This window comes from Nicrophorus vespilloides, unplaced genomic scaffold (genome assembly GCF_001412225.1).
Source record: "Nicrophorus vespilloides isolate i.1.1-1 unplaced genomic scaffold, Nicve_v1.0, whole genome shotgun sequence".
NCBI lineage: Eukaryota > Metazoa > Arthropoda > Insecta > Coleoptera > Silphidae > Nicrophorus > Nicrophorus vespilloides.
Genome location: NW_017096451.1, coordinates 5,085 through 19,231, shown reverse-complemented (window position 1 = coordinate 19,231; position 14,147 = coordinate 5,085). Strand labels below are relative to the sequence as shown.

At 37.3% G+C, this 14,147-nt stretch overlaps 2 protein-coding genes across 2 annotated transcripts; both read right to left on the bottom strand.

Moving 5' to 3' along the window:
* Positions 1 to 1,098: 1,098 nt before the first annotated feature.
* Positions 1,099 to 5,709, bottom strand: LOC108557039 (sterol regulatory element-binding protein 1). The gene is made up of 10 exons (XM_017913414.1): positions 5,526 to 5,709; positions 4,182 to 5,456; positions 3,757 to 4,123; positions 3,441 to 3,692; positions 3,003 to 3,204; positions 2,762 to 2,939; positions 2,397 to 2,698; positions 1,827 to 1,988; positions 1,633 to 1,768; positions 1,099 to 1,578 (listed from the first exon to the last, which is right to left on the bottom strand). Exons 1-10 carry the CDS (start codon positions 5,593 to 5,595, stop codon positions 1,361 to 1,363), a joined length of 3,162 nt encoding a protein of 1,053 aa, XP_017768903.1. The 5' UTR covers positions 5,596 to 5,709; the 3' UTR covers positions 1,099 to 1,360.
* Positions 5,710 to 11,904: 6,195 nt separating this feature from the next.
* LOC108557040 (broad-complex core protein) lies at positions 11,905 to 13,710 on the bottom strand. The gene is made up of 2 exons (XM_017913415.1): positions 12,844 to 13,710; positions 11,905 to 12,780 (listed from the first exon to the last, which is right to left on the bottom strand). The coding sequence occupies exons 1-2, from the start codon at positions 13,708 to 13,710 to the stop codon at positions 11,905 to 11,907; spliced, it is 1,743 nt and encodes a 580-aa protein (XP_017768904.1).
* Between the last annotated feature and the right edge of the window lie 437 nt (positions 13,711 to 14,147).

Sequence of the window (14,147 nt, the reverse complement as noted above, 5' to 3'; positions counted from 1 at the left end):
CGTTTGGAGGATTTAATGCGAACGAAACGCTAATAGCGAACGAAATTAAGGGCGAAATAAGACGTTGGTCGCAGCCGAACGTGTATATATACACGTATATAGAGATATGATGAAGTAGTAATATTTCCACTCCCGAGTAAAAGAATGCAAAGTCGTATAAAGAGTATTACGCGAAATTTACGACTTCTCGAAACATATATTCAAATTGCGCGAGTTGAGTTAAACCATTTATATTTCGCGTTTTGTTCTGGAAACCCCGAGACCCCACCCCCCCTCAAACCCAACCGTTTTGCGCATTTTTTTTTTCATAGCCACCCCCCGTTTTTGTCTTCCTCCGTCGCGTTATAAAATGCTCTCTTAGCAGTTAAAGATAATTGTCTTCTACGGTACGCGAAAGCTATTTTCCATTAATCAAAAGAGAAGAAGACCTCCTAATAGAATTACTGCCTCATCTTCATCCTTCTCATCCTCATCCTCCTCTTCTACCCACTCGCAGTGTCTCAAACCAAAAACCCATCTCACATAAACAGCGTCTTCTCGTCATCCCGACATAATTTCGATACGCTTAATTTTATCTCTGCCCTAATTGAAAATTAATTAAGTAACTTCGTTTTACGGCGCACCTAATTATACCAATAATGCATCGACCTCGAATGCTAAGTGCGCCCTAAGCTCGTACAGTAAAACGCGGCACATTTACGCATCGATTTATCGTCAACAGACGCAAAAACTTTCATTTAATTGAAATGTGTTTTATATCAAATTGAGAAAACACAAATGCTGAAAGCTTTCAATTTAAATAATGACAAAAAAAAATCTGCCTCATTTTGGACAAGTCGTTAATCAAATTGCAACGATTTATTAAATTTGATGAATTACATTTCAAATTAAGACAGTTTTCATTCAATTTCAGAAGTTTATGTGTTGAATCATACGATGTTTAGAAATATTCTATGAATTTATTAAAATTCTCAAACAATCTTAAAAAACATGACTTATAGCAACTGGTTTAAAATATAATGTTTGAAATTTTGAAGACTAACGGAAAACATGAGAGGATAAGGATAATTTGTAATAATACCAAGATTAAAGTATTTTTGATTGGTTATATAATAAATTTATAAAATACAAACTTAAGAATATGCGTCTTCGACGAAACTTAACTATTATTACTCTTTCTACACTTAACTAATAAGGTACTGACTAAAATCCCGTCCATATTTTCAATATTTCTATATAGACATGACATTATCCAATCTATATAGGGAACGAGATCATTAAAGCGTTAAGAAAATAAAATTAAATACTTACAAGAAAGTATAAAATAAATACTTTATACAGTTAAAGAAAAATAAAATCATTAGTTTGTAACCGAATTAGGACCCAAGGTTTTCATCAATTTGTAGCAATCCTGCAACCGCTTCTTATCGCCGATCCTCTCCAAAGTCTTCGCAGCCTCGGCGAGCATTCCGGCCCTTTCGCCAGGAGAGGAAATCAGTTGTCCAGGAAGATGTTTGCAGGCCATGTACAAAGCTGCCGCGTGCTGCCTTTCGCCGCCAAAATCCTGCTGATTCTTGTCTGTGAAAGAAAATTAATGAATATTGTTAATGTTATAGAACTATGCGTTATTACCTTTTCCGCAGATTATAGATGATTTTGAATATCGATGTCTTAAACTCCTATCCAAAAGCTGCTGAGTGCGACCTGGGGCCGCTCCGGCCATCAACCTGGACGTAGCCTCGTATAAGAACACGCGTGGAAGAGCGGACTGCAAGCAACGACCATTATCGTCCATACAAAAGGAGAGAAATCCTAGAAATACTCACCGGAATGTACTGGGCTAAACTCCGCAGGGACGTCAAATCCTTCTGGAAAGCGGATAGAATGGCGTTTGAGACGGGGCCGTTGTTGGAATCCGCTTCCAACCCTTCCTCCCACAATGCCGTCTGCGTCTCCAGAAGCCAATCGCACACCATCAGCTGCGTCAACTACGGAGGAAATAAAGAAAATGAGAGAAAAGTATTCGGATTTGTGTGGAAAGGAAATTGATGAGAGAACGACTACGACGAATGCAGAAAAACTGGGCTCGCTTGAGCTGCACTGAAGGAACATTGCACATTCCAAAAACACAATGCAATGCAACTACAATGCACCCAAGCGAAACCAAAAAAAAATCGAAAACATAAATAATACAAAAATTAAATCATGCGGCGTCTAATCTACGGCGAAACAACATTAAAGCGATGGTAGTAACAGTTCCAAGTTGATATCAGAGTGAAAGTAATTAAACACTTGTTGCTTTGCGCTACAGATTATAAACTATTAAACGTTGATATCTGTTACTTTAATATAGATATTGATAGTTATTAAATAACTGATTTCTTTATGCTACTAACCAGAACTTTGTTGTTTTGCTTTTTGCAGCTGTTGAAGGTGAGGCTATCCTCGATCAATTGGCTCGCGAATTCGCACTGCTTGAGAACATGTTGATCGCTGGTCTCGCGCGAAATGTAAGCCTTCCTGGCCATGTAAGCAGCGAGGATGGCCTTCGGTAAAGGATCGTTCAAGTTTTCCAAAACCTGCGGTAAATTCTCCACCTTCGAGTACAGCCTCTCCGCGTTGCTCTCCTCACCCAACAACCAATAACATGCGCAAGCTATGATATTGGTCCACCAATTGGCGATTTCATCGTCGTATTCTACCATGACAATCAGTTATTAAAAAAAAAACATCAAAAAATAAAATTAAGGATTAAACGTACTGTGAATTACAGTGGAATTGAAGATGGTAGAAACGTCCGTTTCAACGCTCTCGAAAAGTAATTGAATGTAGTTCAAAGCGTCAGCGTGGGTGGACTTTCTAAGATTCTCATCGTCGTTCTTGGTGCCGGGAGCCACCACATTTTGCAACGCCTTTTCAATCAGATGCTCCCTGTATAACTGATGAACACACAAAAAAATAATCCTTTTTTCTATCTTTCGTTTCATTTTTTTTTTACTCACCCTGATTACGAACGCAATCGGATCAGATTTATTCCCCTCGCTGCTATAAACGAGCACTTTATGCGTCTCCTCTTCTTCGAAGGAGACAATCTTCTGGGCTGTAAAGAATTTATGACCATATGACGTGAAGATCCACTTCAATCTCGACGGGATGGGATCGCAGGCGTTCGTCGTCGCTTGCTTTGCCAAATTTAAGTAGCACCTTTAGTAGTAATATACGAGAAGAAAAAGTAGACACATTTAAGAAAATTAATATCGCAAATAAATCTCGTAGTTCTTATATGAATAAATGTACTTTTGAATATGTATATGTGAATTGTTTGTTAGTGGGAATGTTTTATTTTTATTATGTCTACGTTTTGATTAAGTTAGGTGTATGAAGAAAGTCTTAACTAGTTGAGTGTCTGTGTGAAAGCTGCATAATGTGTTTTTTTTTACCGGTGAATTCCTTGGGTGAAATTGTAGCAGCTGGCTTTGACGCGCAGTGCAACGCAAACGTAGATTTCAATCAGCTGAATGGGCGGCAGCATTGCTCCAGCAGCTTCCGCCAAATTCACAGAGTTCAAGGCCAAAACTAGGCCGGTCAGATGGCTGGTATCGGAGCGACCCTCGACCAAGTGGATCTGGTTCAATCTGTGATAAACCATTGCCAATTCGCGGCAAGATGTCAAGGCTTCGTGTTTCGTCAGTCTGAAATGTACAGATGTAATATTAGATATGACATTTTGTCTGTTGCTTTTTCTTTAAAATTTACCCGTCAGCCATGAAGCCGCCGGTATGCCTGGACAACCAACGTCCTATCCAGAGTCTGTGGAAGATCTGTCTGACCATTTGCCAGGTGAACGAGGTGAACATTTCGAAACGGCTCGTCGGTAGAGATAACCCGAACGTCTGCAAACACCTCTTCAGCTCCTGCTTGGCTCTGACGTTGTCGCCTTCGCACATGTATGAATCGGCTTGTCTTTTATGTCTCCAGAAGATCTGAGCCTCTTTGGACTTGGATGGAACTATGGGATCTCCGTACACGAACATCTTGACAAAGCAGAAGCCAAGTACCAAAAGGTTTATGAGCCAGAGTAGTAGAACCGAGCTTCCCCATGCTAAAGAACCGCTCTCTCCATCTACGTAAGAAACAGAATTTAATGAAACGTATAGATAAACTAATTCGGTTCCAATTACATTGCAAGATTTTCCTTGTTGAAAAGTCATGGTCGCTACCAGAGATTGTATTCAAAGCTATTCCAAATGGATTGAAAGAGACCACTGCCAACATGAACATGCAAAGCGCGATCCTCGAGTGATCCAACATTCCTCTTGTAATTCCCATAGGTTCGTCTTCGCTATCCTCCTTGAACTGCTGTCCAGAATACTCCGGACTGGAAGGAACAGAATGCGTAGGCGAAAGAGAAGATACGTCCGAAGGTGGTGGAGTGTTCTGCGTGACGAAACTCGTCATGTGGATATCTTCAGTCGCACATCCTGTTACCAAAAGGTCCTTCAACGTGTTCGTGTGCGCAGCCATCTTCAAAGCCATATTCTCCTGCTTCAATTTAGTATTGCTGTTCTGTAGGAATCTGATATAATCGATGGTCTTCCTTAAAATCGCCGATTTATTCAGCTTGGCGTCAACTCCCACAATGATATTCTTCAGCTCCACGATTTTATCGTTGATGCTCGTCCTGTATTTACGCTCGATCGCGTTATGAGCGCTCCTCTTCACCTCTTTCACTTTAGGCTCTTTTCCAGTGGTCTGTATCCTGTTGATAGCCACCTTCTCCTGATCCAAAACCAAAGGTATTCCTGTAGTAAAAAGTTGACCATTTGTGTTTATCAATGTGTGCACTTGAGTGTTCGATGTGGTCACTGGAGTCGTCGTGTACATAACAGTGGCTGGCTGAATATTCTGAGGCTCAGTTTTAATTAATTTAGTTTGAACAATGACAGGTTGAATTTTGTCCAATTGGCCTATGTTCTGCACCAACAACGGTTGGGTGTTCATCTTCGGCTTGCTAGTTTGCACTATTAAATGTTGGCTCCTTGGTATCTGTGAGTAAACCATCTGCTCTGTGGTCTGCTGAATTATGTTTGGTGATGAAATTATTACAGTTGCAGGTTGCGGAGGATGCACTATCTGCTCCAATTTCACAGGAAAAGTCTGCTGCATCTTCTGCGGCACGTCCTGCTTTACAGGACTGTATGTCTGCTGATGCGTCGGAGAAGCCTGAACAAACTCTGGAGACACCTGCGGAGTGGTGTACAGGGAATTTGGTGAGAGACTACTCGAGTCCATAAAGGGATTGTTCTGCATTCCATCTAAATCCAATGGGAATGTGTCCATTGACAATTGATCATCGATTTGTGTGAGCAGTCCATCATCGATTTGCGTGAGCAGTCCATCGTTGGCGAACAGCAGGCTGTTGTTAAGGATCTCTGAATCGTAGTCTTTGAGCAGCTCTGCAAAGCATTTGTTATTATTGTTGTTTGTTGTTAATGGTGATGCAATGTTGTTGTTTATGTGCTTACCATCTATGCTGCTTATTTCGCTCATGTCGAAGGTGTCTCCAGCGGAGAACTGGCTGCTGTTTTCAGCCATCGCGGAAAATCTCACCTGCAGAACGCAAAACACTTGGATTCTACGCCTCACCGAAATCAAAATACTCCAGCAGATCACGAAGACTGCGGTCAGCGAATCAGCGAGCTCACGATGGATCTGGTGATTTGACGTCACATCGTACGACTCTACAGGTACGACATCTACTCTTCATATTGATAACTTCATAGGATAGTTTGGTTGCATAACCACTTTAACAGTCCGTTTAAATTTTAACGTGCCCTCACACGCTTAACTCACGCATCCTGAAGAATATACAATAGACACATAATCCATTTCAATTAAACAACTACTTAATTCTTTTGTCAGCTTCTTCAATGCTTAATGCAATGAAAAGCAATGTTAACATTCGCATTACTTACATATTTAAGATTTAAAGTAATGTTACATAAGAATTGTTATAGTAAAATTTTAATTAATTTAAAATTTTCTTAAAAAATCAAATGGTAAAATAAACACAACAATAAATGTATATAATAATTAAATTGAATAATTAAGACATAATATTTCTTAATTTTAAAAACCTCAACTTGTTTGTAACATAATTAATTGTCACATTTAGAGTAAATATTTCGACAATACATTTTGATCGAATTATTAATAATAAAACTTTGAATATTCATTTATCATATTTTGGAAAATGTCATTAACATTTTTCTTTTAAAATATTATTGCAATCTTTTTCAAGAATAAATTTAGTAATTAAGGTAGTTGATGAAAGTGCATGAATGATTTCAACAAAAATAAATGGCTAAATTGAAAAGAGCAATAATTTTCAGAAAATTTGCCACCGATTCTCTGAAAAAAGAGACCGAAAAGAACGTCCATTTTTATGAAGTGGGGGTTTGGTTTTGCTTATTTTTATGAACTTATAAATCTGTAGTTGCATGCAAATTGTATGTAAACATAATAAAACGCTGCCATTGTGTATTGAGCACTTTTTGCGCTACCGTTTCGGACCCGAAGGTCCTATTTTACATAAATTGACGGCAATAAAAGTTCGTCTCGCTTTTGCATTCATTTTTTGCGGTTTTTTTTTCAATAGTCCGAAAAAATGGTAGCAAGGACGACCAATAAAATTGACCCCAATATTTAGTAAAATATTCTTACCTGACCTATAAACTTCAACATTGAAATTTCAACACGTTTTTGCTGTATTTTTGTGTTTAAATAGTACACATTTTTATCAATATTAGTTGCATTTTAACCTTTTTAAGCCGGAATTCTTAATTAATAATTTTTAACAAACAAAAGTCATTATATATTATATGTTTATTAATATAAATAACAACAAATTATAAAAAAATATACTACAGAATATGATTACTAGAAGAAACACACTTAACAGTATGGTTTACAACTAGTAACCACTAGTCCTCAAAGGGTTAATCTATATGTAAATAATCAAATTTGCAAGTGTTTTCTTTTGTAATAATACTTGTTTACAGTGAATTAGAATAGGAAATTTACGATTCAATATCGCTTTAGAGATTTACGTGAATACTTCTGGACGGAGTGTGCATATTGTATGAATTAAGGGATGTTTGTATAAGAGATTTTCGAGCCCCTATTTTGTGTCCCTTCTTTACTGGAGCTGAGGTGTGAAGTAATAACTGCTACTTCGGATGAGTAAACCTAGTTATACCCAAATTGAGGGCAATAATAATCGAGGAATGCAAATAGGGTTTCTATTTTTCGTTTTGTTGGGGGGGAGGTCTGCACTTTGCGCAAAAATTATTGCTCGGTTTCGGCCCATAAACCTTCCCCATATCTTAGGTAAATTCTACCTGCCTACCCTCCAAAATCTGGATCATAAAACGGCCTTATCTCATCACGTCCTCCGTTTTCCACATCGAATTCCTGCGTCGAGTTTCCACAAAACTTTCAGCTCGCAAAAAACCGGAAATACAGCACAAACTAAAAAAAAAAACAAATTTGTTCTGTAAATTTACTAGAGCTTTCTGAGATGCGAACTATCCTATTACTTTTTATTATTGTTTTGCTTGGAATTCGTTCTTTTTCAAAGGATTAGCGGAGGTGCTAATAATCTCGTGTTTTCTAATTTTTGTTTGAGACTCCCGACGCGTCTCGACTTAATCCTTGCTTGTTTTTTTTTATGTACAACCCTTGCTTTATTTTCTCATTGTTCTGCACCATCTTCGACCATCGTGCGTTTATTGCTAAAAAAAAATTTATCCTAGGCCGTAAAAAAGGATTTCTCGCACAACAAACCATTTGAAAGAGGACACCGAATGGCAATAAAACTGCAATAAAAAAGAGTTTGAAGCTGAGCAAACCCGCAGGTAGTATTATTCACTAATTATCACCGAATTTTATGTCCATCTTAACGGAATCCAAGGAGAGAGATAAAAAAAAAATACAACAATAACAAGAGAACCCTTTCGATCCTTACTGCTCGAACATATACACATAAAAAAAATGTGAGTGAAAGGGCTGAAAGAAAATCGCATTTGCTCAAAGAATTTTGAAAGATTCACGAACAAAAAAAAAATAAGTTCTCGAGAAATTTGCTACTTCTTTTTACCTCTTTCTCACAACTGCACACTGTTTCATTAGCGTCATGATAAACAATTTTATTTGCGATGTTTATTAACGAAAATTTCGTTCAAATATTATTTTGAACAATATTTTATAAAAAAAAAGATACAATACTTTACCTTCATCACAAATCTAAATTATTTACTAAAATCTCACTTTCAACTGGAAATGATGAAGCAAACAGTTTTTAGATTAACTAAAATTAATATTTAGAAATAATAAAATTCAAGTCTTGATTTCACCGCAAATCTGAATGATTTGTAGCAGAAACGACAATAAATCTCTCTTTTGTTTTTTAGAAAATAATTACAAATTTCATTCTGGAAAAATTTATAAATAAATATTTTCTCTTAAATTTAAAGAAATGCAAATTACAAATTCTGTTTTATTCATCTACAGTTTCAGCTGTGAGATAAATATTGTTTAACAAAAAGAAATTATTTGCAGGGAAAAGATGAGGTGTGTTTTTTTTTGGATGATTTGCAGAGAGGACGAGAGGGTGAAAAGCGAATCGAATTGAAGCGTAGAGAGTAAAAAAAACAGGAAAGAGAAATATTCTATATAGATTTCAGTTTTATTATCTGTTCGAGATACTTACATAATAATTAAATGCATTACATACGTGCAGTGCAATATACAACTATAACTAACAATTGTAATAGTAACATATATATATAGATTACGATTAGAACAAAAAAATAATAATAATTATTATAGTAGATAGGAAAAATTTTCTAAAAAAAAAAAGTACGTTAAAATTATTAAAAAGGATTAATTATTTCAATTATTATTTAGTCGAAATTGTTTCCTAAAAGTAGAATATTCGAAGAAAAGTAGAAAAAAGAAAATATGTAGAAGAAAACGAACCGCTCTTTCATTCCTTTATTTATTTCTTTATTTATTTATGTACAAAACTCTTATATAGGAATATAATATATTTCATTTTAATATAAATCTATGCACTTTCAGTTGTAAATATAGTTTCTATATTTGTTTAGGTATAATGAGGTAGTTGGTGAATGCTTGCATCGAGAAATTGGTAATCAACTCGTAACAGTATAAAAAAAAAATAAAAATAAAATCATAATTAATTAATTGATTGATTAATTAATTAATATAAAAGAAAAACAAACAATTAAACAATAGTATGTAGTTACAATTACAAGAGATCCTGTCTGGTTTTCTGGTGTTTATTATCTTTGAAACATCATAAAAAATATTAGCGATAATTACAAGTATAATAATAATAATAGTATTCTTTACATAATTAACAAACAAAATAATAATAATTAAAAAAAAAAACACGAAATAATCAGTCTTAAATAAAAATGGCAACATCAGTTAAACACAACTGCTGATTCTTTCATTTTCTTTTGATTACACTCTCTCTCTCTTTGTCTATTACATAGTCATTTTTATTTAAAAGTTTTAAATTTTAAATCGAATTTTAGTAGCGCAAATTCGAATTGGTTTATAAAGAAAGAAATAGAACAAATCAAATCGTCGATAACCGAAACGAAGGATGGAATGTGGTCTAAATAAATTACAATTACGACGAAAGAATTACATGTAATAAAAATTAATAATAATCCTTCGTTCCGTGTCTCGAAGGCACGCTGTGTGAAACAATAATGCACGGTAATATTGGTCCACGTTCACACTAATTTGTTGCGAAACAACAACAACAAAATAAAAAATATATATGATTTATATTGCAATCAATCGTCGTCTCAGTCTTGTCCGATCGTTTAAAAACTTTGATCACTCGCGTTCGGTGATCGAAATTGAGCACACTTTTCTTTGAGCTGCCGCTGCTGCTGCAAAGGACGAGACTAGAGCCGAAATCAGTCCAAATATATTTATTTATTTGTTTGTTATTAATAATCCATCTTTTAAACAAAGATCTCTCTCTCTTTCTCATCTCCACTCTGTGCGGATGTGTGTGTGTGTGTTTTTGTAATGGTACATTTGTGTAGTGAAATGTTGTGGTGTTCAGTCTAGTAAATCACAGCTATCTGGGGGGGCGGCGGCGGCGGCGATGGAACTTGTGCAACAACAACAACAACAAAAAAAAAGAGAGAAAAAAAAAACAACAACACGTTTCGAAAAAACAAAAGTGGTGCGATCGAATTATTACAAATCGTTATTAATTGTTACAAATTATTGATTGGCCGACAACAACAGAAGTCAAAGAAGAAGAAAAACATAAATTCGCCTAAACGTCAATTTTTATCTTACAAATCGTCGATACAAAATATTTCTATTTTTTTTTTGTTTTTCTTCTTATTTTTTTTTTCACGGCACTCTTCGAAACCCAAAACCACCAAATTTAATAATAATGATAATAATAATAATAATTAGAGGAAAAAAAATACGTTTACTTTTTTTTGTTTTTGTTTTGTTTACAATCTAAAATTCCTACAATTTAATGAATCCCTAACTACATACAAATATATTTTATATAATCGTTAAACTCTATCCGTACAATTAATTAATAATAATCACATTCAATTAAAACTATTGTTTTTACTATGCTGTGTATGTGTGTGTGTGTGTTTTGTTTGTTTGCTGATTTTTTTTTAGTTCATTATAGAGGAGGCCTCTGGCGTTCTGTTCAATTATTTATTTATTTATTTATGTTCATTTACCTAAATTTATATTAAAACTTATTTACATCTTTCTTAGAAAGATCGTTCGTTTGCCTTGTGTTTTTTTTTGCTTGTTTGTGAATATCGGTCATTTGTCGTTTATTTACATCTATACAAATTGCATGTTGCATTTCAAAAAGAAAAGAGAGAAAACGAAAAAAAAAAAACGTCTTTTCACGCACAAACTTTTATATATATAATATATATATAATAATTTCAGTCTCATTATAAAATAAAAAGAAATAAAAACGAAAGAAATAATAAGAAAAAGAAGGGGGGCGGAAGGCGCCCCATTAATAACTATCGTTTCTTCGTTTCCTTGCTTTCAATATATATTTTATATATAAATCTATATAATCCTATCAGTCTTAAAAGTTACATAATATTCCAACGAGAGGAACCTGTAGCAAACATGGTCCCGTGCTTACTCTTACATATTACGTCTTCTTTATATATATATATATATTTATATATGCATCGTGTGTGTGTTTTGTTTTTTTTTCGTTTCAGTTTTGTTTTTCTTCTCGCCTACTAATTATTTAAAATATGATGGACAACAAACAGGCACTCTGAGATAAGACAATGATAAATATTGTATGCTTTTTTTTTCATCTTCTATAGTATTAATCTATAATATTTAATAATAATAATAATAATAATAAGAACAACAAAGAATCGGTTTTAACTTAAGGCTACGAAACGTGAGTACGGGTGAGGTGAAAACCACAGATAGTAAATTCAAAGAAAATAATAATAATAATAGTATTACGTATATATATATAAAAATAAAAATAATAAACATATTGCACTGATCTCAGTCTGGCATTATGCAACCAAATACATAAAATATATATATTTATATTATATAATAATAATAAAGAGGAAAAAAAACTTAACACTGGATCGTTTAAAACTCTTGGTCAGCTCGGTCTGTCTCTGTGTTCGTTTTTTTTTTGTTTTTTTGTTAAGAATCCGCGAGATGTGTCAAATTGTCTTTTTTTTTGTTGGGGGGGGGGGGTATGGGGGGTTTGTCTTTTTGGGGATGTTGTTGTTGGATTGCGTTTTTTTTTGTGTATCTTTTTTTTTATTCGGCGTTTTCGACGCTTACCTCACGGCGCATCTCCTCTCGCAGCGTCTCCTTGAGCATCTCCTCTTTCTTGATGATGGAGGACATGCTCATCGGTGGCATAATGACGCGCGACTCCTGATGCTTCCGAGCGCTCACGCTGAGATCTTCGACGTGGTCGTCCTCCTCTTCGCGATCGCGTTCGGAGCTGCCGTTCGTCTCGCTGTGATTGTGTTCGCTTCCTGGGGCAGGCGACGGCGTCAGACTGTTCATTCGCATGTATTTGATGAGCGTCGGACTGGGGCTGGGACTTCTCGCCAAGTTGTGGTCTTGTTGTCCGTGTCCTGAAAGGGCGGCGTGCGCTGCGGCTGCTGCTGCCATAGCGGCGAGAGCTTCCCTTTCGTCGCCACCTCTGCTGTCCAACGCGTGCTGAAGGATGCTGTTGGCTTCGAGCAGGGACGAATTGTTGTTCATGCTCTCTTCGGATCCGTCCATGTATGGGGAGCTGGTGCCGCTGATGCCGTACGGGAAGCACACGCTGCTGCCGTTCGAGCCGCGCTTGAAGTGCTTGTTCGGTGTTATTCCCAACTTCTTGACTTTATCGTACAACGTTCTCGATGGGACACCGTACTTTTTGGCGGCTTGCAGAGCGGACATCCCGTTCTTGACGGCTTCGATTGCGGATAATATGTCGTTTCTTGTATATTGCTTGTATCGTTTCCATTCGGGTTTTTGATTGCTTGGGACGTAGGTGGCGATGCCGGAGACGCCGCGCACATCACCAGGATAAGCGTGCGGCGACGACGGTGGCATCTTCAGTTTATCATCATCATCCATCATTGAGAGATCGGTGTAGGGTGATTGCGCGTTTTCCGAAGGTTCGTTCTTAATGTGCTTCAAAAGGTATTCATAAATTACTAATCTGCTTCCAACGTGTGTCAAATGTGTGTCGCTTACCTTTTCGTGTCGTTCTTCGATTCCGTTGGAGTTGATGTTGTCGGGACTGCTGCTTCCACCGTGGCAAACGAGACTCACGGGTTGAGAGGAATCTGCTAATCCAAGGACGGTCCTCAAAATTGGTGTATCGCGGTTCATTCCCAAACTCGATGACTTCTTGCGTTTCGATGAGTTCATATCTGGACCGGCTTCGTAGCAGCTGTTGAGCATCGCCGCGGCCGCTGCGTGGTTCTGTTGCGGTATTGGGGCTTGGTGATGAGGCATCGGTAATCCTGGCACTGTCCACATAGGCATACTCATTCTGCGTTCCTGCTGACCCTTCGCGTACATGTTGTAATGATTCTTGTAGTGGATGCCGTTCGTCGAATGCGGTGGTGAATTGTTGTTACTGCTACTGCTGTGCACGTTGGATGGATTGTTGTTATTGTTGTTGTTTGTGCTGGATGGGCTCACGCCCTTCGGCGAATGCTTAGGTTCTTCATTCAAGTCTTCATTCCCGCTGCCGCGACTCTCCTCCACTAAACCCTTCACTTTGAAGGTTTCAGCCACTTTCAGGAGCGCCGCCAACTGATCATGTGCCACGTTCACTTCACCCCTGTACATGTACTCGAGGATGGCCTTGATTTCTGCGAGTTTAACGTCGAGGACCACAACTGGATGTTTGCACGTTGTCACAGTGAAGATGTTCTGGAAGTACGGAGAGCAAGCGGCCAGCACCATCCTATGGCACTTGACGTGGCTGCCTCCCTCACAGATGAGCGTCACATCGGTGAAGGCTTCGTTCTGCAGGAGTTCATCGAAGACCGTGAGCAGATTCGTCTGGTGGTTGTTCCACCGAAGGCAGTATTGCTGGGCGTTGGTACCCATCGCGGATCACTTCTTCGTCTTTGATAGAATCACTGCAACGAGAGACAACGCATCCGTAAGATAGATTCACAACAACAACAACAAAAAAATTGGATAAACGTTATTTCGCGAATCACTAAGTTTCAGATGAACGCACGATTTCGAAAAGTTTTTCAAAAGATTGTTTCGATGTGTGAGTTTGTTCTTGGGGTTGTTGCTGTCCCGACGGATGAGGGCGCACTGAAGTGCTGCTGGTTGTGGGATTTTCGATATAGTTGAGGGTTTTTAAAAAAAAGGGCCCAAGATTCGAAACGGGACCCTGTTTTTTATATATATATACGCAGAGGTGCAGGGGTTAGGAAAAAGGGCCTGTGCAAGAATGGGACCGAACGCATCTCATTGGCCGAGAGAACGCACCGTTTCAATAACCCCCCCCCTCCACCACCAACATCATCACA

Excerpts from the sequence above, each read along its gene's own strand:
- LOC108557039 (XM_017913414.1), bottom strand. The coding sequence starts at position 5,595 with ATGGCTGAAAACAGCAGCCAGTTCTCCGCTGGAGACACCTTCGACATG. Across the intron at positions 5,457-5,525 it reads CGAAATAAGCAGCATAGATG|AGCTGCTCAAAGACTACGAT; the intron begins GTAAGCACATAA and ends AATGCTTTGCAG. Across the intron at positions 2,940-3,002 it reads CGATTGCGTTCGTAATCAGG|TTATACAGGGAGCATCTGAT; the intron begins GTGAGTAAAAAA and ends TGTGTTCATCAG.
- LOC108557040 (XM_017913415.1), bottom strand. The coding sequence starts at position 13,710 with ATGGGTACCAACGCCCAGCAATACTGCCTTCGGTGGAACAACCACCAG. Across the intron at positions 12,781-12,843 it reads TCGAAGAACGACACGAAAAG|CACATTAAGAACGAACCTTC; the intron begins GTAAGCGACACA and ends TACCTTTTGAAG.